Consider the following 24,264-nt stretch of genomic DNA (forward strand, 5'->3'; position numbering starts at 1 on the left):
TTATGCATAGGGCAATATATTAAATGATAAGAAATCACAGAAACTGTAGAAATGTAGGACTGGATGGGACCTCAGTAAGTCATCCAATCCAATCCCCAACACTGAGGTAGGATTAAGTATTATCTAGACCATCCTTGACAGGTGTTTGTCCAACCTGTTCTTAAAAACCTCTAATGATGGAGATTCCACAAACTCCCTAGGTAATTTGTTCCAGTGCTTAACTACCCTTACAGTTAGGAAGTTTTTCCTACTGTCTAACCTAACTCTCCCTTGCTGCAATGCAAGCCCATTACTTAGAATCATAGAATATCAGGGTTGGAAGGGACCTCAAGAGGTCATCTAGTCCAACCCCCTGCTCAAAGCAGGACCAATTCCCAACTAAATCATCCCAGCCAGGCCTTTGTCAAGCCAGGCCTTAAAAACCTCCAAGGTCCTGTCCTCAGTGGTTAAGGAGAAAATGTATCGCCCTCCCCTTTATAACAACCTTTAACATATTTAAACACTTATGTCCCCACCCCACCCCAGTTTTCTCTTCAACAGACTAAACAAACCCAGGTTGTTGGTTTTGGGGTGGGTTTTTTTGTTGTTGTTTTTTCCCAAATCTTTCCTCATAGGTCATGATTTCTACACCTTAAGTCATTTTTGCTGCTCTCCTCTGGACTTCTGCCAATTTGTCCACATCTTTCCTGAAGTGTGGTGCATAGAACCGGATACAATATTCCAATTGAGTCCTTATCAGTGTTGAGTAGACTGGAAGCATTACTTCTCATGTCTTGTTTACAATAGTCCTGCTAACACATCCCAGAATAACGTTTGTTTGTTTTTTTTGGCAACAGTATTACATTGTTGACTCATTTAGTTTGTGATCCACTATAACCCCCAGATCTTTTCTGCATTACTCTTTCCCAGACAGTCATTTCTCAATTTGTATTTGTGCAATTGATTATTCCTTCCTAAGTGTAGTACAGTGCATTTGTCCTTACTGAATTCCATCCTATTTATTTCAGAACATTTCTGCATTTTTTTCCAAGATCATTTTGAATTCTAATCCTGTCCCCAAAACGCTTGCAATCTCTCCCAGTTTAGTATCGCCACAAACCACTAGTGTACTCTTCATGCCATTATCCAAACCATTTATGAAGATATTGAATAGAAATAGACCCAGACAGAGCTCTGTTGGACCTCACTAGATATGCCCTTCCAGATTGACTGTGAACCTCTGATAACTACGCTGAATATGGTTTTAAAATCAGTTGTGCAGGTTCATCTATTCTATATTGCTCTACTTTGCTTATGAGAAGTCATGTGAGACAATACCACAAGCCTTACTAAAATTGAGATATACCACATCTACTACTTCCCCTTCCCCCCGTGCACAAGGCTTGTTACCCTGTCAACCAAGGATATTAGGTTGGTTTGACATGATTTGTTCTTGACAAATCTATGTTGACTGTTACTTAATTTACTGTCTTCTAGGTGCTTACAAGTTGATTGTCTGATTATTTGCTCCATTATCTTTCTGGGTACCAAAGTTAAGCTGACTGGTCTATAACTCCCTGGGTTGTCCTCATACCCCTTTTTATAGACAGGTACTATATTTAGCCGGTTCCAGTCCCTGCATTCCTTCCTGTCCTGCACAAGTCCTCAAAGATAAACACTAACGGCTGAGCCAGTTCCTTAAGTATTCTAGGATGTATCCCTGCCAACTTGAAGACATTTAACTTGCTTGTCTAAGGCTTTGTCTACATGGCACATTTTTGGTAAAACTTTTGTCAGTCAGCGCGGTGAAAAAACACCCCCGACTGACAAGTTTTACTGATGAAAAGTGCTGGTGTGGACAGTGCTTTGTCAGCGGGAGATGTTCTCCCACCAGCAAAGCTACCACTGCTTATTGGGGGTGGTTTTATTTTGCCAGCAAGAGAGCTCTCACCTGCTTGCAAAGAGCAGCTACACAGGAGACCTTACAGCAGCATAATATAATGGAGCTGTGCTGCTGTAAGTTACAGAGTAGACATAGCCTAAGTAACTCTTAACTTGTTCTTTCCCTATTTTCGCCTTGTATCCTACCCCATTTACACTGACGTTCACTGTTAATCATCCAATCTCTGCTAACCGTTTTGGTGAAAACTGAAACAAACAAACAAAAAGGCATTTAACACTTCAGCCATTGATGTTTTCTCTTGTTGCCTTTTCCTTCTCATTGAATAATGAGCCTATTCTTGTCATTGGTCTGCCTCTTGCTTATAATGCATCTGTAAAAGGTTTTCTTGGTACCTTTTATGTCCCTATCCAGTTTAATCATATTAGAAAGGCCAGGGTGCACAATTTTGTCCCCTACATACTTGTATTTTTTATTTTATACATATTTTCATCCTTTGTAATTTGACATACTTTCCACTTTTTAATATGACTCTGAGCTTCAGGTCATTGAAAATCTCCAAGTTAAGCCAGTATGGTCTCTTACCATACTGCCTATCTTTCCTACACCTTTGCATAGTTTGCTCTTGTGCCTTAACCATGTCTCTTTAAAAAACTACCAACTCCCCTGAACTCTTTTTTCCCCTTAGGTAAAGTCCTGTGGAAGAAAGTCTATCAATTCTCTGAGTTTGCTGGTCTGCCTCCTTGAAGTCCATTGTCTTTATTCTGCTGTTTTCCCTCTTACCACTCCTTAGAATAATGAACTACTGCTTCATGATCACTTTCACCCACGCTGCCTTCCACCTTCAAATTCTCAACCAGTTCCTTCCTATTTACCAGAATCAAATCTAGAACATCCTCTCCTCTATTCACTATCTTCTGTAATAAAAAATTGTCTCCAATGCATTCCAAAAACTTGTTGGATAACCTGTACCCTGGTCTATTATTTTCCAAACAGGAGTTTGGGTAGCTGAAGTCCCCCCATCACGACCAAGTCCTGTTCTTTGGATGATTTTGTTAGTTGTTTAAAAAAACCTCACTCACAGTGACAGGGTCCCCAGGGTTCAACCTGGACTGTAGGACTGCTGAACTCCCCAGGACTGGCCTTAGGGAAAATGGCATCCTGGGCAAACTTGTATTTTGGTGACTCTGGCCCCCATGGGCATGCCCCCCCCATTGCCCCAGGCCTCCATGGGCTACTTACCACCCTTCACCCCCAAGCTCTGCAACCCTAATCCCTGCACCTCCCTCTCACGCCCCTAACACCTGCTCTGTGCCCCCTTTGCCCCAACCCCTGCGCCACATGCGGTAATTGACCTAGATGCACAGAGCAGCTTGCACTGCTGTTCTCTCTCCCCCGCAGAACACTGCTCCTCTCCGCACCTCTAGAGGGATATGGGGGGGGGGGGAAGGGGGGGGAGGGCAAGGAGCAACATCAGGCTCCCTGCATCCAGGTCACTTTCTACACCTGGGCTGCATAAGGGGAGGCAGGAAAGCAGCAGCTCCTGATGCTTGCCTCACAGCACAGCCCAGGTGGGAAAGTGATCTGAATGCACGGAGTGTTTGATATTGCTCCCTCCACCTCACAGTCTGGGGGAGGGGGGGGAGGAGGAGGGGAGAGGGCAAAGGAACATTGTGAGGAGGGGGGTGAGCAGTAGCTGTGCATCATTGCTTGTCTTCTCCCCCTCCCCCATGTTCCTCCACCGGGAGGAAGCAGGGAGAAATCTGGGCACACACACAGACTCATGCCAGCCAAGAGCAGTTTATGACTCTACACCAGCTGCTGCCACACAGCACCCTCTTGACCCTGGTGTCCCTGTGCTGATTCCTGGGTGGTCCACCTCTAAAGGCCAACCCTGCCCCCTGTCTCCCACACTGTGATGCTGATGTCAAGCTACAAACCTCTGACAGGTAATACACTTACACAGACATCCACAGGCAGGGACACATCCAACTGAGTTACATGAATGATCTCCCAGTCACTCACGAACCATCAATAGAAAGGCTCCATCCAATTCCCCCCAGCTCCAGCCCTATACCATCTTACACTGCTCAAAGCCCCCTTGGGCAGTGCAAGTTCATTAAGTAGTTTGCCACTCCCTCAGTGTGGAATGGACACACACTAGCCTTTGTAAACTGAGCTGAGATTTCCCAAGCACTTCAATCAAAACACTGTTTTAGGTAAAATATAGAACAGATTTATTAACTACAGAAAAATAGGTTTTAAGTGATAAGCAATATGCATAAAGGTCAGAGGTAGTTACCTTAATAAAATAAAAAGCAAACATGCTTTCTAAACTGTAAAATTTTAGTCTAAGCAAGAGTTGAATCATACAGCTTTTCTGACCCAGAGAAAACAGAACAAGCATCCTTAATACACAGGCTGGGCCTATCTTTCCGTCTGGGACCACCTATCCCCAGTTCAAAGTTTTTGTCTTCCAGATGTTCCTCCAGGTGCTGAGATGAGGAGAAAGAGGCCAAGTGACAATGTCACTTCACCTCTTTTATATTTTCTTCCAGCTTGCTGGAAAGATCTTTGCTGTGGTTGGGGGGGGGGGGGGGGGGGGAGAAATCAGGCAGTCCCCATTGGGCAAGCAGTCTCCATTGAAAACATGCTGTCTCTGAGATGGCCATTGGGAGAGTGGATTCTCTTTAATGGGCCAACAGCACATGTGCTGCTGGTCCTTTGTTGCAACTGAAATGCTGACTGTGAGTGTCCCCCCAACCTCACAACATATTTCAGTAACGCATATAGCAATGCTTCATAACTTCACAATGATAGCATATACAATCAAACAGGATATTAATGTTCAACAGATCAAGACTTAAAATGATACTTCACAGGGCATACTTTGTACAAAACATATATCATCACAGTGGTGAATACTGGGGTTCCAGGGTACTACTTTGAGGTACAGAATGTCACACACCTCTTTTTCCTGGTTAGGTGAGCTGCAGTAGACCCCTACCATAACATTACCCTTGTTTCTTACCCATGTTATCATTACCCAGAGACTGTCAACACATCTGTCTCCCACTTGGGTCTTTACTATACAAGGCAATAACTCCTCCGTTTTTTTCCCTGCCTGAACAAGCTGTACCCTTTTATACCAATATTCCAGTCATGTGAATTATCCCACCAAGTCTCTGTGATTAATTGAATTGTGATTCAATAGTTACCCATTTAGTGAGCACCATTCATACTATATACTGAATGAGGCAGGGTCCTGGGGGGAAAATATCATGTGAACATGTAATTAAAGATTATAATAATGCATATGCACTAGAGAGCCAAATTAAGGTAGCAAGACCTCCTTAATTCAGGTATTTCCTGACTTCTGAGTGCTTTGCAACCATAACAATTTTCTTCTAATATGTTTTTTGTATGCAACATAAAACATTCAGGTGAAAACAATCATATTTTCCCTTATATTTTGCAATACCAGTTCTTTAAATACAAGTTTTAAATGTCGGTGACATTTCAACTATAAAATACCCCAGTCTCCCAACTGTTATTGATGACACGGGTTAGTCTGAATCAATTGTAAGATTTTGATGTCCCGATGCCCAATCCTCATTTTTGAAATCCAGTTGTTACATACAGATTCAGAATTACTCAACCCCATCCCAAATCTATTATAATGTATTCTTAACTCAAAGCTTGTGTATAAATGAGCTGTTGGATCTACCCTAAAAGTGAGGAAAGTGATTTTTATTCAGGCTGTTTGAAGTGTTTCCTTTTATTTATTTATTTTGTTTGGGGGGGCGGGGAAAACACATGGGAGAAAAGATGTCAAATTCAACACCCCAATCCTTCAAAGCTTAGGCCTGATCTACACTAAAAAGTTAGGTCAACTCAGCTACACCCCTGAGTGACATAGTTAAGCTAATATAACTCCCTGCATAGACAGCACTAGATTAACAGAATAATTCATTTGTTGACATAGCTACAGCCTCTCAGGGAGGTGGATTACCCCTCCCATAGGCGTAGGCAGTGTCTACACCAAAAAGCTGCAGCATTTCAAGTGTAGGTAAGCCCTTAGAAATCAAGATCACAAGAAATCAAGATCACAATCCATATGTGACCAACAAAACCAGAGACTAGACTATTCCTGGTATTTCTAAAATGGCCCTATGTCAGGGTTGAAGTACATTTGAGAGGCATGGTTGTTGTGAATTAGGCATAAAGTTAATACACTAGAGACCTGGGTTGTTGTAATCTTCATTTCAGATAGCACTTTCTGCACACCTTAGGAAAGTTGCTTCTCTTGCCCTCCACGCCTCAGTTTTCAAAACTGTAAGATGGGGATAATGCTTACTCATTTTCATAAATCACTTTGAGATCCACAGATGAAAAAAAATGCTATAAAAGTCCAAATCATCATGTGTTCAGATAAGCACTACAGAAATGCCTAAAAATAAAATATTTGTGGGACATTGCAGGGACTAGAGACTGTCCTCTATTCAAAGAACAGGGACAACACAAGTAGCAATCTGGCATTTTTCACATGCATTAAATTCACTTGAAAAAACAACATATGTCTGTGCATTTCTAAATCTGTTGGTGGTCTAGAGAAGGATTTAAATATCTATTTATCTCAAACAGCTATTAGCCAGAGATAGATACTGAAATAAGGGTTGTACTTCACAGAAACACTCCTTTTATGTTCAATTCTAAGATTACCTACATGAAAATCTCCTCCAGAATGTCTACTTTTTGGGGAAATTCAGCACGCAAGTTGTATACCTCTTACTACAAATTAATATAACCTCATGAAACAACCAAGTCTTCAATACATTGACAAATTCCTTTCTATGCATGCATATAGCAGATTAGTATACATCTTGGTTAGTTATTTGCCTTAAAATGTTAAGTCTTCAACACACTATCCTCTTATATTACAAGATGTACAAATATTCTGTCAATAAAGCTGCTAAAACAGTCAAGTAAGCGTTCAGGTTTTCAAGATTTTTCTTGTGGCTTTACCTTGTAAACTGAAGATGCTAAGCACATCATATATTCAGGCCACATCCTTGTCACTGTCCCTTTCCCATCCTATTCTCCCTCTTTCACCACAAAGAATTTTCAGTAGCATAGGATTGTGCCTGTGCTGCTCCTTCACATAATACTTCACAAAAGGTGCCACCAGGAGTAACACACAAGAGCTGTAGCATGCTCTTCCCCTGAGAACGTCACCTGCCAGGTAATTTTTTTTTTTAAATAATGTAAAAAGTAACCCAGATCAAATAAATTAGCAAATACAGTAAGAAATCATGAAAGAAAATTACATTTCCATCCAATATATTGTATTAAGTTAAAGATACAGGGTCCAAACCAATTTACAAGGGAGATTCAGAGTATTCATTGACTTGCATAATCTGCTACAGATTTGATCATCTATCAATGAAGTCTTCCCTCTATAGTAGCTAAAGTATTATTTCACTTTGCCAAACTTCAAATCACAACTCAACATGAATTCATCAATGAGCACATTATGGCTAGATTACTCAGTGGTTAGCTATAAATAAACTGACCCTGATAATATGCATCTTATAGTACATTTCTGCTCATGACAAACAATAAAAACTCAATGAAGCTCACCAGAAAAATAATCATCACTTTCCAAGATAAAAATACATACTATTCCTGTGTGTCATAATTCTTGGGTGGGAATGGAAGGAGGGCAAAAATATTCTTTTATGTAGCAGAGAAACAAATATTTGAACTAACACATTTACAAACAAGACTATAGAAGTGAATGATCTTTTCAGGGAAGCAGTTTTTCAGACTGGCACTGACACATTTTAGGGAATTTCAAAACATACTCAAACACAGAGTTTGAAATTTCCAAATGGAAAGATTCTATGTAATGTTAGGTCTCCAGGAAATGTGGGAAGGAGAATGAGTAGCAATTTAATTGACCCACTTGAAGCCATCACATCTAGCTAGTTAACAAAGGTAAAAGTGAAGCAGCAAGAGGAGGAACAAAAGCAATAACAGCAGAATTGTCAGTCAGAAGTGGAACAGTTCAGTGTATAGCTTTAAAAATTATAGAAATGTAAGGCAGAAAGGGTCCTCCAGAGATCATCTAGTACATCCCTCTACGCTAAGGAAGCACCACATATACCTGACAGATGTTTGCCCAACCCGTTTTAAAAAACCTCCAGTGATGGGAATTCCCTAACCTCCGTTGGAAGCCTATTCCAGTTCTTAACTATCCTTACAGTTAGACAATTTTTCCTAGTATCTAACCTAAACCTCCCTTGTCGCAAATTAAGCCCATTGTTTCTTGTTTTAATTTCAGTGCACCAGGAGAGCAATTGATCACTGTCCTCTTTATAACAGCCCTTTACAGTTTAGAAGACTTATCAGGTACCTTCTCAGTCCTTTCCTCATAGGTCAAGTTTTCTAAACCTTTTATCATTTTTGTTGCTCTTCTCTGGTCTCTCTCCAATTTGTCCACATCTTTCTTGAAGTGTAGCACCCAAAACTGGACGCAGAACTCAAAGCAACACTTCTCCAGTGTTGAGCAGATCAAGACAATTACCTCCCTTGTATTATACAACACTCCTGTTAATATACTCAGAATGATATTATCCTTTTTAGCAACAGTATCAGATTGTACAACTGATATTCAATTTGTGATCTACTATACTCCCAGATCCTTTTCAGTGTTACCACCACCTACTCAGTTATTCCCCATTTGAAGTTGTGCATTTGATTTTCTTCTTCTACTTTACACTTAATGAATTTCATCTTGTTGATTTCAGAACAATTTTTCAATTTGTCAATGTCATTTTGAATTCTAATCCTATCCCCCAAAGTACTAGCAATCCCTCCCACTGGAGAAGTCATAAGAGAAAAAAGTGGCAGCCCACGAACAAGACTGTTACATAAGTCTTGACTGCTTGGAAGATGCCACTGCCACTTGAAAGAGATGGACTAGCATTCAGTTCATAAAGGAAGAGAGCTATTGGCAACAGAGAGAAGACGATGTAGAAGTTTAAAAACTGGGGCACCTTAAAAGAAAAAGACAGGCCTTTTACCTGACAAAAGGGTTGGAGGAAGGAAAGATTACTCCTTAGGGAATTCTGTGCAAATAAATAAATAAATAAATCTACACACAATATTTTAAAATTCTGCAAATTTTGTCAATAAATAAACGTGGAGGCTTCACCATGGCAGTGGGGAGCACAGGCCACCTGCTGCACTGTGCTCGATCACCCTGCAGCTGCCACTGCACTCCTCCCCCACACTGACATGGATTCAGTGATGAGGCTGCACCGGACCCTGACACGGCACGAGCGCCAGACCTGCCCCAGAAATACCCTGGAGCCTTGCCCTTCCGCACCAGGTATGGACAGGCAGGCTCAGCCCAGCAGGGTCCAAGTGGGGACGGGCTCTTTGGGGGGGGGAGGGAGGAATCCAGGTGTGGGGTGAGAGGGTTCTGGATGGGGCAATCTGGGTGTGGGCAGCTCAGTGGGGGGTTCAGGTGTAGTGGTGATGTGGATACACAAGGGCTCACTGGGAGGTTCCAAGCGCAGAGGCACGGGACTCTGCAGGAGGGTTCAAGTTAAGGTGGTTGGGGCTCAGCAGGGAGGGTCTCGGTGTGCAAGGGAATGGGGCTTGGCATGGGAGGTCTGGGTGTGGGGGGGCCTGAATGCTGGGGGAATGGAGGTCTGGGTGCAACTGGCTAAGACTCAGTGTGGTGGGGGTCTGGGTGCAGGGGGCTCATCAGGGTGCATCCAAGTGCAGAGGGGGTGGGTCTCTTCAGGGTGGGGGTTCTAGTGCAGGGGGTGGGCCTGGGGCAGGGGGGTGCATTCAAGGGGGTTCGGGAGGGGGGGGGGTGGGGGTTCAGCAGACATGGGAGCAGGAAGCAAGGTGTGAATTTGTGCAGAGCTTTCTGTAGCCAGGTAGATTTCAGGGGGTAGGTCTCACCTGGCCCCTCCTTGAAAGGGAAGAGCAAGTCCAGTCCTCCCTTGCCCCAGCCCAGTCAGGACTAGTAGCTGAACCCAGCACAGGGTAGAAGCCACTCCAGGGACCCAAAACAACATGCCCATGCTGTTGGGGAGGGGTGCTTCCCCATGCTTCTACATCAGAAAGTCATTTTTCTGCAGGGAAACAAGGGAAAATCTGTGGGGGACTTGAACTTTGCACGCAGAATTCCCTCAGGAGTAAAAGGTGCATGCCTACAGTAGTTGACAGACAGAGGTAGCCAGTGGAGGGAAAAAAAAGGAACTGTGGGGAGTAGAAAGTAAGTCATCAAGGACCAGCCATAGTTGATTTTATTTTGAGTAATTCCCTTGAAGGCACTTTCCAAAAGTTGTATGCAGCTTTGTAAAACACCTTTCCTGTCAAAAGAGTCCTAATGGTTTCCAAAAAACCAAACCTCTGCCATCTAAGTTATACCAATGTGGGAAAGGTTATAAATACTCTTGTAAAGTCTTCCCAATTATTCTCACAAAGATGACTGCATGCTGTAGCAATAATTACCTCATGTTCTTGGTTATCTTGTCCATCTTTACCACTTTTTCCACTTTTGCCCAATTTTGCAGGTTCCTGAAAATTAAAGAGATTTATAAATTTTCCCAGCTTCAAGCTTAATTTCAAACAGAATCAAATATGCTTTCAGTCAAGTAACTGATTGTCCAGAGAACTACATAAAAATATGCACTACAGAAGGTTAATAAGGCCCATAAATTTAACTATTATACTATTACAAATTTTAGTATCAGAAATTCCACAAATACTTAACACTTTTCACCTTCAAAATGCTTTAGAAACATTACTTATTTACATCAATGAATCTTATATCCATTTATATCTAATAAAACAGAGGCAACGAGTGCAAATGGTATGCACAAGGCAACAGAGAATCAGCCTTCGTTTACCCTCAGTTTTTAGCCCCTAGTGTAGTTTTGAAGCCAGGATAAGCTGTTCCAGTGCAAGTCACGGTTTATATTGCTCAACTATGTATATATAGGTGTTTGCACCTGTGTAGCTACTTCAGCGGCAAAGACCCCAGTGTTAAAGCAGGTCTGTAACCCAAGAGTTTCTCCTCACTTCAAATGCTGCACTTAGACTACATCCAGCCCCTATTTCTCTCACTACAGGATAAAGGAAACAAAAGAAATACAAACATTAACATAGTCTACAACTTTTTTGGAGCAGTGGGGCATCTTTATTTTAATGCACAAAAATCAATACATTCATAAGACACAGACAAATCCATGAGCAATTGATTTTAAACTGATGTGGAAATGCTAAAAGACTGCCTGAAATCAAAGGAATAGAGGAAGCTATCTAGTGGAACAGGCACAGAATGGGAGTCAGGAGCTCTGGGTTCCACTCCTGGCTTTGAATATCAGGGGTAGCCGTGTTAGTCTGTATCCACAAAAACAACAAGGAGTCCGGTGGCACCTTAAAGACTAACAGATTTATTTGGGCATAAGCTTTTGTGTGTAAAAAAACTCACTTCTTCAGATGCAACTCCTGGATTTAACACTAACTCCCTCTAAGGGTTTTCTACCTGTACATGGCCCTGATCTTAGTATCTGGGCACCTTCCATATAAAAAAAACCAACAACAATAGTGAAATCCCCAGTGGACTTCATGGAATCTCTGGCATGTCTTCCTTTTTTTGAGGTAAAACTCTCTTCAGGCCACTCTGTGGCCTAGAGCAATCACTATTTCTCTGCCTCAGTTGTCCTGTTTGTAAAATGGGACCAATGTTACCACACTGGGTGGGGTAGGGATTGCAAATCTCAAGTAATGCTTGCAAAGTGTTTTTGCATACTTCTATGAACATAGCTTCAAACAGCACAGTATTCAGTAATAAAGCTACCCAGGGAAGTGCCGTAGATGCCAACCTTAAAAATAGCCTCCCCCAGAAACCTGCCCCCCTTTAAAAATACTCCCTCCCACACAAAGTAGAGATACCCACCTTGCCTCAAATGAAGAGATTGCCTCTAACAACTCACTCCTCCTACATACACCCGATAAAGCAGCCACCCCGTACCCGAGCAATTGCCCCTTCACGCCCCCAAGAAGTCCCCTCCTCCGCGAACCCCTGGATCTCCCTGGTGCTGCTGAACCCCGGTCTCCCCCCGAGGTCGGATGGGGGCGAATCGGGCCCCAGAAATTGGGTGAGGAGACGCAGCATCGCCGGGGCTAGGCCCACCGCCCACCCGCAGGGAGCGCCCCCTCCCACGCCGCCTCACCGGCTCCCCATCCCCGCCCCCTCCCACGGGGAGCACCCCGGAGTCCCTCGGCAGCCTCCGCCCGGACCGACCCGCCCCCGCCCTTGTCCCTCTCTTCCCTCCACCGCCAGGACCTGCCCAGCTCGCCACCCCTCAGCGGCTCTGCCTCCGGGCCCCTCTCCCGCAGGGGCCTGCTCCCCCGGACCGCCCCGCGAGCAGCTCCCCGGGCCGCCAGCGCCCCCGGCCGGCCTGACTCACCTTCTCCTTCTTGTTTTTATTCGGCATGGCCGGTCGGTTGGGCGGCCGGGCCGGAGCGGCGCGGCGCAGCCTCCTGGGGTCCCCGCTCGGAGTCCTCGCTGCGACTCCCCCGCCCCACTCAGGCTCTTCCCCTTCTCCGGCTCCCAGCGGCGGCAGCCCGGCCTCCGCCCGGCCGAGCCGGGACGCCGCTTCGCCATTGGCTGTCCCCCGTCACGTGGGCTCAACGTTTCCCCTCCTCCCCTCTGTGAGCTAGGGGGCGGGGCTGTCTCCATCCCAGCGCACAGCGGCGGCTGGGGGGGGGGCTTGGTAGCGGCTGGAGAGCGGCCTCCTGGCAGTGCTGCCCCGCCGGCCTCCTCCCTGGGGCTCACGCCCCGCCGCTAGAGCCGCTTCCCCCCCCCCCCCCCCGCGGTTCAGACTGGCCCAGGCAGACGCACCCCCCCGGACCGAAGCAGAGTCGTTTCCCCGGCTCAGCCAGGCTGGGGGGAGAGCCGCCCACTCTGACTGAGCCAACCTTACCTAGCCCCCCCCTCCGGCAGAGCCGCCTCCCTGGGTGGTGGCATGGGCTCATTTTTTTGGCTTGTATCTTGACTTCTGCAGAAGTCGGTCTAAGACCCGTTTCCCTATTGATCATAATAGAGGCTGAAGATGTCCAGCATCTCTTGGGCTTAGGTACCCCAGCATGTGAACACAATTAACTGATAAGGAGAAGGTGCACTCTGCATGGGCATCCTGCTATTTTAAACGTATTATCCTTTTCCTTTCAGGGAAGTTTTCAAGTTTAGTGAAACATGCATTATTCTGCTAGGCCCACCTCCCTGCAAAGATTATAATTTGAAAACAGGAGCTACTTTTTAATTCATCCATGCCAAATATAAAAAAGCATCAGAACAACCCTGAACAAATGAACATCTTTTCTCTTTCATGCTTATCTTAAAATTATTATTTGTATTACTGTAGTGCCTAGGAGTCCTGCTGAAGGACCAGACTTAATTGTGTGATTTGCTGTAAAACTACAGAACAAAATGATGATTTCTGCCCCCAAAGAGCTTACAATTTAGGCATAAAACAAGAGACAACAGTCATAGGGAGTACAAGAAAACAATAAACCATACTGGTCAGCCTGATATGCAGTGGTCTCAGCACACGAGTCTAGTTGTTGTCAATTTTTTTTTGGCAGGCCTTACAGAAAAAGAGTTTGAAGGACAGTTTTGAAGGAGGATACTGTGTTAGCTTTGCAAACATTTATGGAAACCTCCTCCCACTCATGTGGGGCAGCATGGGAGAAAGTACCAAGGTGTTTGAGAATCTAACAAGTAGCAAAAAGAAGAGGGAGGCAAAGAGAGGAGCAGGGCTAAGAAAAGGATTTTTGCAGCACAATACTGAATGGATGTGAGCAGAGTAAGGAAACATTTGTCAAGGCCAGCTGTTGCAGTAGTCAAGATGCAAGAAGAAAGCCTGAACAAGATGTGTGGATGGATGGGAAAGATAGATGTTAAAAACATCCAACTAAAATTTTGTCAAATGTAATTTTGGGTCAAAAGGACCTTTCAGCTGGGAAAAAGCAGAAGAAAATTTAACCCACAGAGTAATGTTGTCAGAACATTAAATGTCTGAAAACTAAGAATGAAAGTGCTTATTTATCTGTAATTATAGCATTGTTATAAAGGGTTGGTAAAATGTGCTAGATGCTTAGAAACCAGTGGCCAGTATAGAAGGTAAAAAGGCCTTTTCCCACTCCCAAACAGTGAGTACCACAGGCAACACTGGTGAGAAGCTCAGACCTCAGTTCTAGATGCTGGGATTCGTAATAGTGAGTTATTTCACATTCTGTAGAGTGCAATTTCAGAATGATGGCACTGCATCTGCTAAAATTTGGAAGGTTGTTTTTGTGACCACCAGGCTAGAAACTTTTATTTTGTGAAAAGTCTCATCTTCCCTCCTATCCCACTTGTTATGGAAAGCATTTCAGTTACCAGTAAAAGTTAAGTGACTGGATTTTTCCAGATCTGGTATAGTATATGCAATAATCAGTGGGCTGAGGTGGTTGATAAAAGATACAATTCTATTTGTTCTAGTGACTTCAAAACTGTGAGATCAAACAAGTGATTTATATATTCACCATAACATTAAAATTAAAATATTTCCAATTGTACTATTAAATCACAAGTATTGTGTTATCAGATGGGAGTGACTATGCAAAAAAGGTAATGTAATGTTAATATGAATATGACTATACTAGTATAGCTGTGTTAATGTCTGAGCATGCCCAGTATAAACTAGATGTATCTGGAAGCCAGAACAGATTACTGAATTAGGAGTTGCTGCATTTAACAGTTGTGCCTTCTCTCCAATATGCCTTCTGAATGCTTCCTAAACACCACAGCCAATATTTTTTTTAGAATATATGGATTGAACTGTTTAAACTTGCAAAACATTTAAAGCATCAAAATATCTAGCTGTTATAAACCAATGAAATTGTTTAGGAATGGGTTGATATTGGACCAAAATGTCCAGTATGCCACTGAAGGAAGCAAGTTTATTCATCTAGTTCTGTTCATCTTTATTGGGCATTCCTTTACTTAAAAAAAAATCTCTTTTCTTAGAGTTTGTCTACCCCCAGAAGTTTAACTGGTTTAAATAAAAGTGTGATGTTAAACTGATGCAAGAGTGCATGCAAAAAGATAGCAGCACTCCACCCACAGGACAAAGAGTAGAGGATCTAGTGAATAATTATCATTGTATGCTAGCTTCAGCTATCAACACAGTGGCCCCAAACAGACCATTCCCTCCCATCATCCACACACATCTCCTTGGATTTCTATCACCCTGTGCCAGATGAAGAGAGAGTCAAAAACTCAAGCACCAATGCTAGAAAATAAAGGCTGAAACAGATACATTGAACAAAGAATTTCTCCAAGCCTATGCCTCAGATGAAGCTGCCAAATCCTGCCCCTAAGAAGTGATTAAGGGTGCTAAACCACTGTATCAATCCTGAGTGCCTACAGCCCACAATAAAATCCAGCACCACACACTGCAAAGAATTATCATCCTACTTTGCCAAAAAGATTTCACACTTTTGGGAAACCTTCTCAAACAGCATGGATTTTCTACCTCTTTACAAATTACAGTTCAATAATTGCTTGGGTGGTGTATCCTTTAAACTAGTATCTGGGCACCAACTCCCACTGAATCCTATTTATATCCATTCTCTTGAGTAAGGCTCTGTCCTGCTGACATGGTCTGCTGTGCTGTAAAGGTTAAACACTAATTTATTCAGAGCTATATACAAATCAAATTCTCCTAGAGGAAATCAACAGCCTAATTTCAGAACTGCACATATTTACAACACATAATATATAGTGTAACTGGACTGTTATGAATGACTAGATAGATTCATAGATTTTAAGGCCAGAAGGAACCATTGTGATCATCTAGCCTGACCTCTTGCATAACATAGAACTTCCCTGTATTAATTCCTCCTTAAAGTTCAATAGTTGCACTTGAACTACAGCATATCTTTTAGAAAAACATCTAGTCTGGATTTTAAAATTTTCACTGATGGAGAATCCACCATATCCTTGTTAAGTTGTTCCAATGATTAATTTTCCTTCATTGTTAATCATTTTTCTTATTTCTAGTCTGAATTTGTCTAGCTTCAACATCTAGGCATTGGTTCTTGTTATATTTTTGTCTACTACACTGAAGATCCCTTATTTATCCAATTTCTACTTCACATATAGGTACTTATTGCCTGTGATCAAGTCACTCCTTAACCTTCTATTAGGTAAGCTAAATAGAATGAGCTCCTTATGTCTTTTACTATAAGGCATGTTTTCCAATCCTTTAGTCATTCTTATGGCTCTTCTCTGAACCCTCTCCAATTTATCAACATCCTTCTTGAAGTGTGTGGGCACCAACTTTCCCCAGTACCGATGGGTGCTTGCGCCCCCACCCCCGGCCCTGCCCTGACTCCACTCTTTCCCCATCCCTGCCCCTGCCCCACCCCCATTCCAACCCCTTCCCCAAATTCCCCACCCCAACTCCACCCCCTCCTTGCCCCTATTGGACCCCTTCCCCAAATCCCCGACCCAGCCCCACCTCTTCCTCGAGCACGCCATGTTCCCCCTCTTCCCCCTCCCTCCCTCCCAGTTGTGCAAAACAGCTGTTTTGCGGCACAAGCACTGGGAGCTAGGGGGAAAAAGCAGGCACGCAGTGCACTCAGGGGAGGAGATGGAGTGAAGGGGGGGGCGGGGAGCTGCCAGTGGGTGCTGAGCACCCCATGGGTGCTCCAGCCCCGGAGTACACACGGAGTCGGCACCTATGAGTGTGTATACCAGAACTGAACATAATATTCCAGTAGCAGTCATACCAGTGCCAAATACAGAAGTATTGTAACCTCCCTATTTCTACTTAATATTCCCGTTTACTCATCCAAGGATTGCATAAGCCTTCTTGACCACAGCATTGCACTAGCAGCTCATATTCAATTGATTATCCACCATGAACCCTATGTCTTTTTCAGAATCACTGCTTCCCAGGATAGAGTCTCCCATCCTCTAAGTATGGCCTACATTCTTTGTTCCTAGCTGTATGACCTGACATTTAGCCATATTGAAATGTATATTGTTTGCATGCACTCATCTTACTAAGTGATCCAGTCCTTTTCATTATTTACTACTCCCCCAATGTTTATGTCATCTACAAACTAATTTTATGTTTTCTTTACGATCACTGATAAAAACGTTAAATAGTATAGAACCAAAAACTGATCTCTGAGGAACCCCACTAGAAGCACACCAACCCAATGGTGATATTCTATTTACAGTTACATTTTGAGGCCTATCAGTTAGCCAGCTTTTAATGCAATTTAGTATGTGCCATGTTAATTTTATATCTTTCTAGTTTTTTAATCAAGAAATTGTGCAGTACTAAGTTAAATGTCTCACTGGAGTCTAAGTATATTTCATTAACACTTGCTTCCGTCGACGTGCAAAGGCTGAAATTGTGGAAAAGCAACATCACTTGCCACATAACCTCAGCCATGCTGAACACAACGCCATCTACAGCCTCAGAAACAACCCTGACATCATAATCAAAAAGGCTGACAAAGGAGGTGCTGTCGTCATCATGAATAAATTGGAATATGACCAGGAGGCTGCTAGACAGCTCTCTAACACCACATTCTACAGGCCATTATCCTCTGATCCCACTGAGGATTACCTAAAGAAACTACACCATCTGCTAAAAAAACTCCCTGACAAAGCACAGGAACAAATCCGTACAGACACATGCCTAGAACCCCGACCAGGGGTATGCTATTTGCTACCCAAGATCCATAAACCTGGATATCCTGGACGCCCCATCATCTCAGGCATTGGCACCCTAACATCAGGCTTGTCTGATTATGTAGACTCTGTCCTCAGACCCAACGCTACCAGCACTCCCAGCTATCTTCGAGACACCACTGACTTCCTGAGGAAACTACAATCCATCGGTGATCTTCCAGAAAACACCATCCTAGCCACTATGGACGTAGAAGCCCTCTACACCAATATTCCACACAAAGATGGACTACAAGCTATCAGGAACAGTATCCCTGATAATGTCACAGCTAACCTGGTGGCTGAACTTTGTGATTTTGTCCTCACCCACAACTATTTCACATTTGGGGACAATATATACCTTCAAGTCAGCGGCACTGCTATGGGTACCCGCATGGCCCCACAATATGCCAACATTTTTATGGCTGACTTAGAACAACGCTTCCTTAGCTCTCGTCCCCTAACGCCCCTACTCTACTTGCGCTACATTGATGACATCTTCATCATCTGGACCCATGGAAAAGAAGCCCTTGAGGAATTTCACCATGATTTCAATAATTTCCATCCCACCATCAACCTCAGCCTAGATCAATCCACACAAGCGGTCCATTTCCTGGACACTACTGTGCTAATAAGCGATGGTCACATCAATACCACCCTATACCGGAAACCTACTGACCGCTACACTTACCTACATGCCTCCAGCTTCCATCCAGGACACACCACACGATCCATTGTCTACAGCCAAGCTCTAAGATATAACCGCATTTGCTCCAATCCCTCGGATAGAGACAAGCACCTACAAGATCTCTATCAAGCATTCTTAAAACTACAATACCCACCTGCTGAAGTGAAAAAACAGATTGACAGAGCCAGACGAGTACCCAGAAGTCACCTCCTACAAGACAGGCCCAACAAAGAAAATAACAGAACACCACTAGCTGTCACCTTCAGCCCCCAACTAAAACCTCTCCAGCGCATCATCAGAGATCTACAACCTATCCTGAAAGATGATCCTTTACTCTCTCAGATCTTGGGAGACAGACCTGTCCTCGCTTACAGACAACCCCCCAACCTAAAGCAAATACTCACCAACAACCACACATCAGTGAACAAAACCACTAACCCAGGAACCTATCCTTGTAACAAACCCCGATGCCAACTCTGTCCACATATCTATTCAAGTGACATCATCATAGGACCTAATCACATCAGCCATACCATCAGGGGCTCATTCACCTGCACATCTACCAATGTGATATATGCCATCATGTGCCAGCAATGCCCCTCTGCCATGTACATTGGCCAAACCGGACAGTCTCTACGCAAAAGAATTAATGGACACAAATCTGACATCAGGAATCAAAATACTCAAAAACCAGTGGGAGAACACTTTAACCTGTCTGGTCATTCAGTGACAGACCTGCGGGTGGCTATATTACAACAGAAAAACTTCAAAAACAGACTCCAAAGAGAGACTGCTGAGCTAGAATTGATATGCAAACTAGACACAATCAACTCCGGTTTGAATAAGGACTGGGAATGGCTGAGCCATTACAAACATTGACTCTATCTCCCCTTGTAAGTATTCTCACACTTATTATCAAACTGTCTGTACTGGGCTAGCTTGATTATCACTTCAAAAGTTTTTTTTCTCTTACTTAATTGGCCTCTCAGAGTTGGTAAGACAACTCCCACCTGTTTATGCTCTCTGTATGTGTGTATATATATCTCCTCAATATATGTTCCATTCTATATGCATCCGAAGAAGTGGGCTGTAGTCCACGAAAGCTTATGCTCTAATAAATTTGTTAGTCTCTAAGGTGCCACAAGTACTCCTGTTCTTCTTTTTGCGGATACAGACTAACACGGCTGTTACTCTGAAACCTTTCATTAACACTATTCACTTCATCAACCAAACTGTAATCTCTTAAAAAAAAGATACCAAGTTAGTGTGACAGGATCTATTTTTCATAAGTCCACATTGATTGTCATTAATTATATTATCTTCCTTTAATTTTTTATTCATCGAACCTCTTAGCTGCTGCTCTGTTATCTTGCCTGCAATTGATGTTAGACTGAAAGGCCTATAGTTACGTGGGTCATCCTGCTTACCTTTTTTAATATTGACACAACACTAGTTTTCTTCCATTTTTCTGGAGCTTCCCCAGTATTCAAAAAGTTATTGAAAATCAACATTAAGAGTCAAGAGAATTCATAGGCCAGCTCTTTTAAAACTCTCATATGCAAGTTATCCAGCCTTGCTGATTTAAAAATGTGTATCTTTAGTAGCTGCTGCTTGACAACATCCTTAGTTACTGTTGGAGTGAATAGTATTTCATCATCATATGATATCAATACATCATACATACATGGGGACAAACTATCATGAATAAAACGGTACAGCCATAAACCTGCAGTCAATTGATGCGACAGAAGGTGGTATATTGTGTAACTGCATATCTTTTCCCCTTATTTTTTAATACAATTTGGGCTGGTCAACAATGAAAATAATGCTTAAGTATGATTAATTTTACTTCTTATATACAAAACTTAATTGGGAGCTTTAAAAACATCAGTTAACATTTTAAAAATTCAATTAAAATTGCAAAACTATGTTTTTTCCCCAGCAGAACATATTGAACAGTGTTTTGAAGCCCTGCAGCACTATGTAATAAGTTATTCACATAACCAGAGTATTTAATAGAATGTTTTAACTATTGGAATATTTTACACTTGCTATTAAACTTACTGCCTGTCCCTGAATAACTAGGCCCTCATAAGTGGTTATCAGCATAGGACTGGAAATAAGATCATAGTTCACAATTGGGCCGAATGTTGCTGTATAACCATGTAGCCTGTGGGAGGACAATATTGGAATATCCAAGGTACTTTCTAGATGCCCTCTTGTTGTACAGGAACTAGCTATTGGACTGATATTATTAGACATTACAGTTACCTGTTGCCTGTGCCCATTAACGTGGCCTTCCCTAATGGAATTTGAGCCATCCTCTCCTGCCTCCTGGGAATTGTCCCTTTATCCAAGGAAGAAAAGAAAAGAATTGTTAACTCTTTTCCTAAAAATAATTCCTAAACCCAGTAAATGAGTGGTTTGTTCTTATCTGGAATCCTGTATTTAGTACTAGTCATCTCCATTTAAAAAAAGATATTGTAAAATTAAAGGGAGTTCAGAGAAGTTCAGATTAGGAACAGGGGAAAACTCCCCGATGAAAAGAGATTGAAAAGATTGGGATTGTTTACCTTAAAAAGGAGATGAATAAGAGGGAACATGTTAGAAGTATACAAAATAACAAATGGTATAAAGCAGTGGTTCTGAACCAGGGGTATGCGTGGTACGCAGGGATCTTCCAGGGGGTATGTCAACTCATCTAGATCAGTATTTCTCAACCCGGGGGTCGTGACAACAGGGGACTCATGAGATGGGTTTAGGGGGGGTCATAAGTGCAGGGCTGGTGTTAGGGGGTGGCAAACAGGGCAATTGGCTTGGACCCCACAAAGCTAAGTTACATGCTTCAGCCCCAGGCGGCAGGGCTTGGGCTTGAGCCCTGGGTAACAGGGCTCAGGCTTCAGACTCCTGAAAGGGGGTTGAGAACCACTGGTATAGAGAAGGTAGATCAGGAGTTTTTGTTCTCCTGTTTTATGAGACAGACAGCAAGGGAACATTCAAAGAAATTAAAAATGGCAAATTCAAAACAGATAAAGGGAAATATTTTTTTTTTTTTTACACAGTGCATAGTTAGACTATGGAACTTATTACCACAGGATGTCAGTGAGGCCAAGATTTTAGCAAGATTCAAAAATAGATTGGTTTCAGAGTGGTAGCCGTGTTAGTCGGTATCAGCAAAAACAACGAGGAATCCTTGTGGCACCTTAGAGACTAACAAATTTATTTGGGCATAAGCTTTCGTGGGCTAGAACCCACTTCATCAGATGCATGGAGTGGAAAATACAGTAGCAGGTATATATACATAGTATATGAAAAGATGGGAGTTGCCTTACCAATTGGGGGGTCAGTCTAACGAGACAATTCAATTAACAGTAGAATACCAACGGAGGAAAAATCACTTTTGTAGTGATAATGAGGGTGGCCCATTTCAAACAGTTGACAAGAAGGTGTGAGTAACAGTAGGGGGAAATTAGTATGGGGAAATTAGATTGTAATGACCCATAGATTAGACATTTATAGAGACAATAAGAATATCCAGAGTTATGATAGTTAAAACAAAAAAAAAAAGGATGGCATGTAAAACCTTACTGCATCAGAGCTTAGGCCAATTTTCAGCAATTAGGTGTTAAAATTAGTCTTTAATGGTGGACAGATCTGTCCCCATCTATTGCAAGGTTTCTCACATCTTCCTCTGAAATATCTGGAGCTGTCCCTGCTCAGAGATAGGATACTGGACTTGATGGACCTTGAGTCCAATCCAGTATGGCAATTCCTATGTTTCAGTGATGCTTTTTTAAAGTTGTATATTGACACCTAGATTCCCTGGTGATGGGAACTTTTGAAATAATAACAACACTGAATAACTTCAGGTAAGTCAGTTGACCTCCTTATGCCCAATGAAGCAATTGAAAAATTTGGCAAATACAAGACCTTACTTCATGCAGTTTAGCTGAGTTATTTAGTATGAGTAAATCATACCACAAACTATGAATAGGGGAAAGAAAGGGAGTGCATTTTAAGGGTGGGATGGTTTATAGAAAGTCTGTTATTTTCATGTTTGTTAGATATGTTTTTGATGACTGCTTGTGTTTTTAACTAATATAATAGGCTGAGATATTGCTAGGAGAAGTTAAATAAATCTAAATAAAATAATTACCTTTCTTAAATTCACTTGATGTGCCTAGCTGAGGGCATAAGACATATTTTATTTTTAACAGGTTGCTTTAATTTTGCTTTTTGTTATAACTTGAGTATTCTTACTATTACATATTTCTATGAGATTTTCTGCAATATTTTCTTTGGTTCCTGTTTTTTGCTGTATTAAGCATGATATATGTATTGATGTACTGCTTTTATCACTTCCCATGTCAAAGGAAAGCTTAATTTTATGTCAAATGATACAGACTGGTAATCATACAGGTGGTTAGATTCCAGAGCTGAGACTTCTCTGTCGTCTTCTTTTATCATCTTTAAATTGATACTTGTGCACAGCTGTTCCACAGCACTGACTGAATGATGAGTTCCAATTAATTGTATCTCCTGCTGATGCTGTGTTGAGATTTTCTCCTTTGGCACATTAAAGATTTTTTTTAAGGCCTGACAAAAAATTGCCAAGGCGGCCAAAGTCCACAGATGTTTTCATTCCACTTTTGGAACACTTTAAGTTTTCTGTATCTCCAGCCTAAATTTGTCTCTGCAGCTGCTAGTCTTCAAGCCTATTATACAGCCGTGTAATAAAATCTGAGGATGTGCTTACTTCTCACAATGAAGTTGGCTATACATGTCTGCCCCTTTCTCAAGGCCTGGAGCCCCATATTACTTTTGCCTGTGTTAGGCAACTGGGACATGGATGGTCTAGCTTAGTGGTCTGAGCCAGCATCAGACCTAGTGGTAGGAGCAGGTGCTGGGAATTGAGTGTCAGAAACCAGGAGCTAGGGTCAGAGCTGGAGGCTGTAGTCATGACTCCATCTGTATCTTTCCATTGGATCTTTATGGCTGGAATAGTTTGACAGCAGTGTGGGAGGGGGATAGAGTGAGCATCAAGGTTGGCAGACTATCAGAGGCAGGGACCTCCCCATCTCTGCACAGCTCCATGAGTCCCTGTCATGCATGATTGCTTCTTTTATTGGGAGGGACACTATTCAGCAGGCTGACCTGGCTTATGAGTAGATAACATGGGCTCCTGCATTGAGCAAGGAGCCATGAATTCCTGAGTTTTAATCCTGACTCTTCCACTGATTTATTATTGACCAGATCAGCTTGCCATGTGGCCACTGTGGTCTTTTGCAATATCTGTGAGGCAGAAAGATAATTTCTGCTAAATAGAACTTTTTCTGTCTGAAGTGTTTTCCCTCACATTTAAAGAGTCAAAATCTGAACTTAGATTTGTGTGTGATTAATGAAATCCATTTCCTTTTTCTACCAAAAAACCCCAAACAAAACAAAAAACACTAATGTTTATTTGAATATGAAATTTGGCATTGAAATAAATACCCTTCACATCATGACACATACTAATTTACACAGCAACTGATTCTCTGATTATAGGGTCTGAGACTGAAATAAACATGATGAACTGATGTATTTAAATGTTCTAAGTGCAGACAAATTGAAATAATTTCATGTACATTTATTTCTGTTACATGCATGTTAATATCTGGATCTTTTAACTGTAGTACATTATTTTAAAAGTGAGTAGGGTACATGATTTTCAAATAAATTTTAAACCAAATTTCCTATAACATGTGACTGGAAGTCGCTCAGATGCTATGGTGATGAGCATGGTCTAAGACGGTACTGTCTCTTTAAAACTAGTCATGTGTAATAACCAGAGGGCCTCCAATTGTGAGGGATCTCTCACATGAGAGAGGCATACTCAGA

At 42.4% G+C, this 24,264-nt stretch overlaps 1 protein-coding gene across 1 annotated transcript in view; it reads right to left on the minus strand.

Annotated features, from left to right (window-relative positions):
- Positions 1–12,534, minus strand: part of PPP2R5C (protein phosphatase 2 regulatory subunit B'gamma) — a 182,818-nt gene extending 170,284 nt beyond the window's left edge. Inside the window, exons 1-2 of the mRNA XM_034767954.1 lie at positions 12,376–12,534; positions 10,412–10,477 (exon numbers count right to left, since the gene is read on the minus strand). Coding sequence (XP_034623845.1) covers positions 10,412–10,477; positions 12,376–12,402 — 93 coding nt within the window. The 5' untranslated portion in view covers positions 12,403–12,534. The remainder of the gene's footprint in view (positions 1–10,411; positions 10,478–12,375) is intronic.
- Positions 12,535–24,264: the final 11,730 nt, after the last annotated feature.

This window comes from Trachemys scripta, chromosome 4, assembly GCF_013100865.1.
Source record: "Trachemys scripta elegans isolate TJP31775 chromosome 4, CAS_Tse_1.0, whole genome shotgun sequence".
Lineage (NCBI taxonomy): Eukaryota > Metazoa > Chordata > Testudines > Emydidae > Trachemys > Trachemys scripta.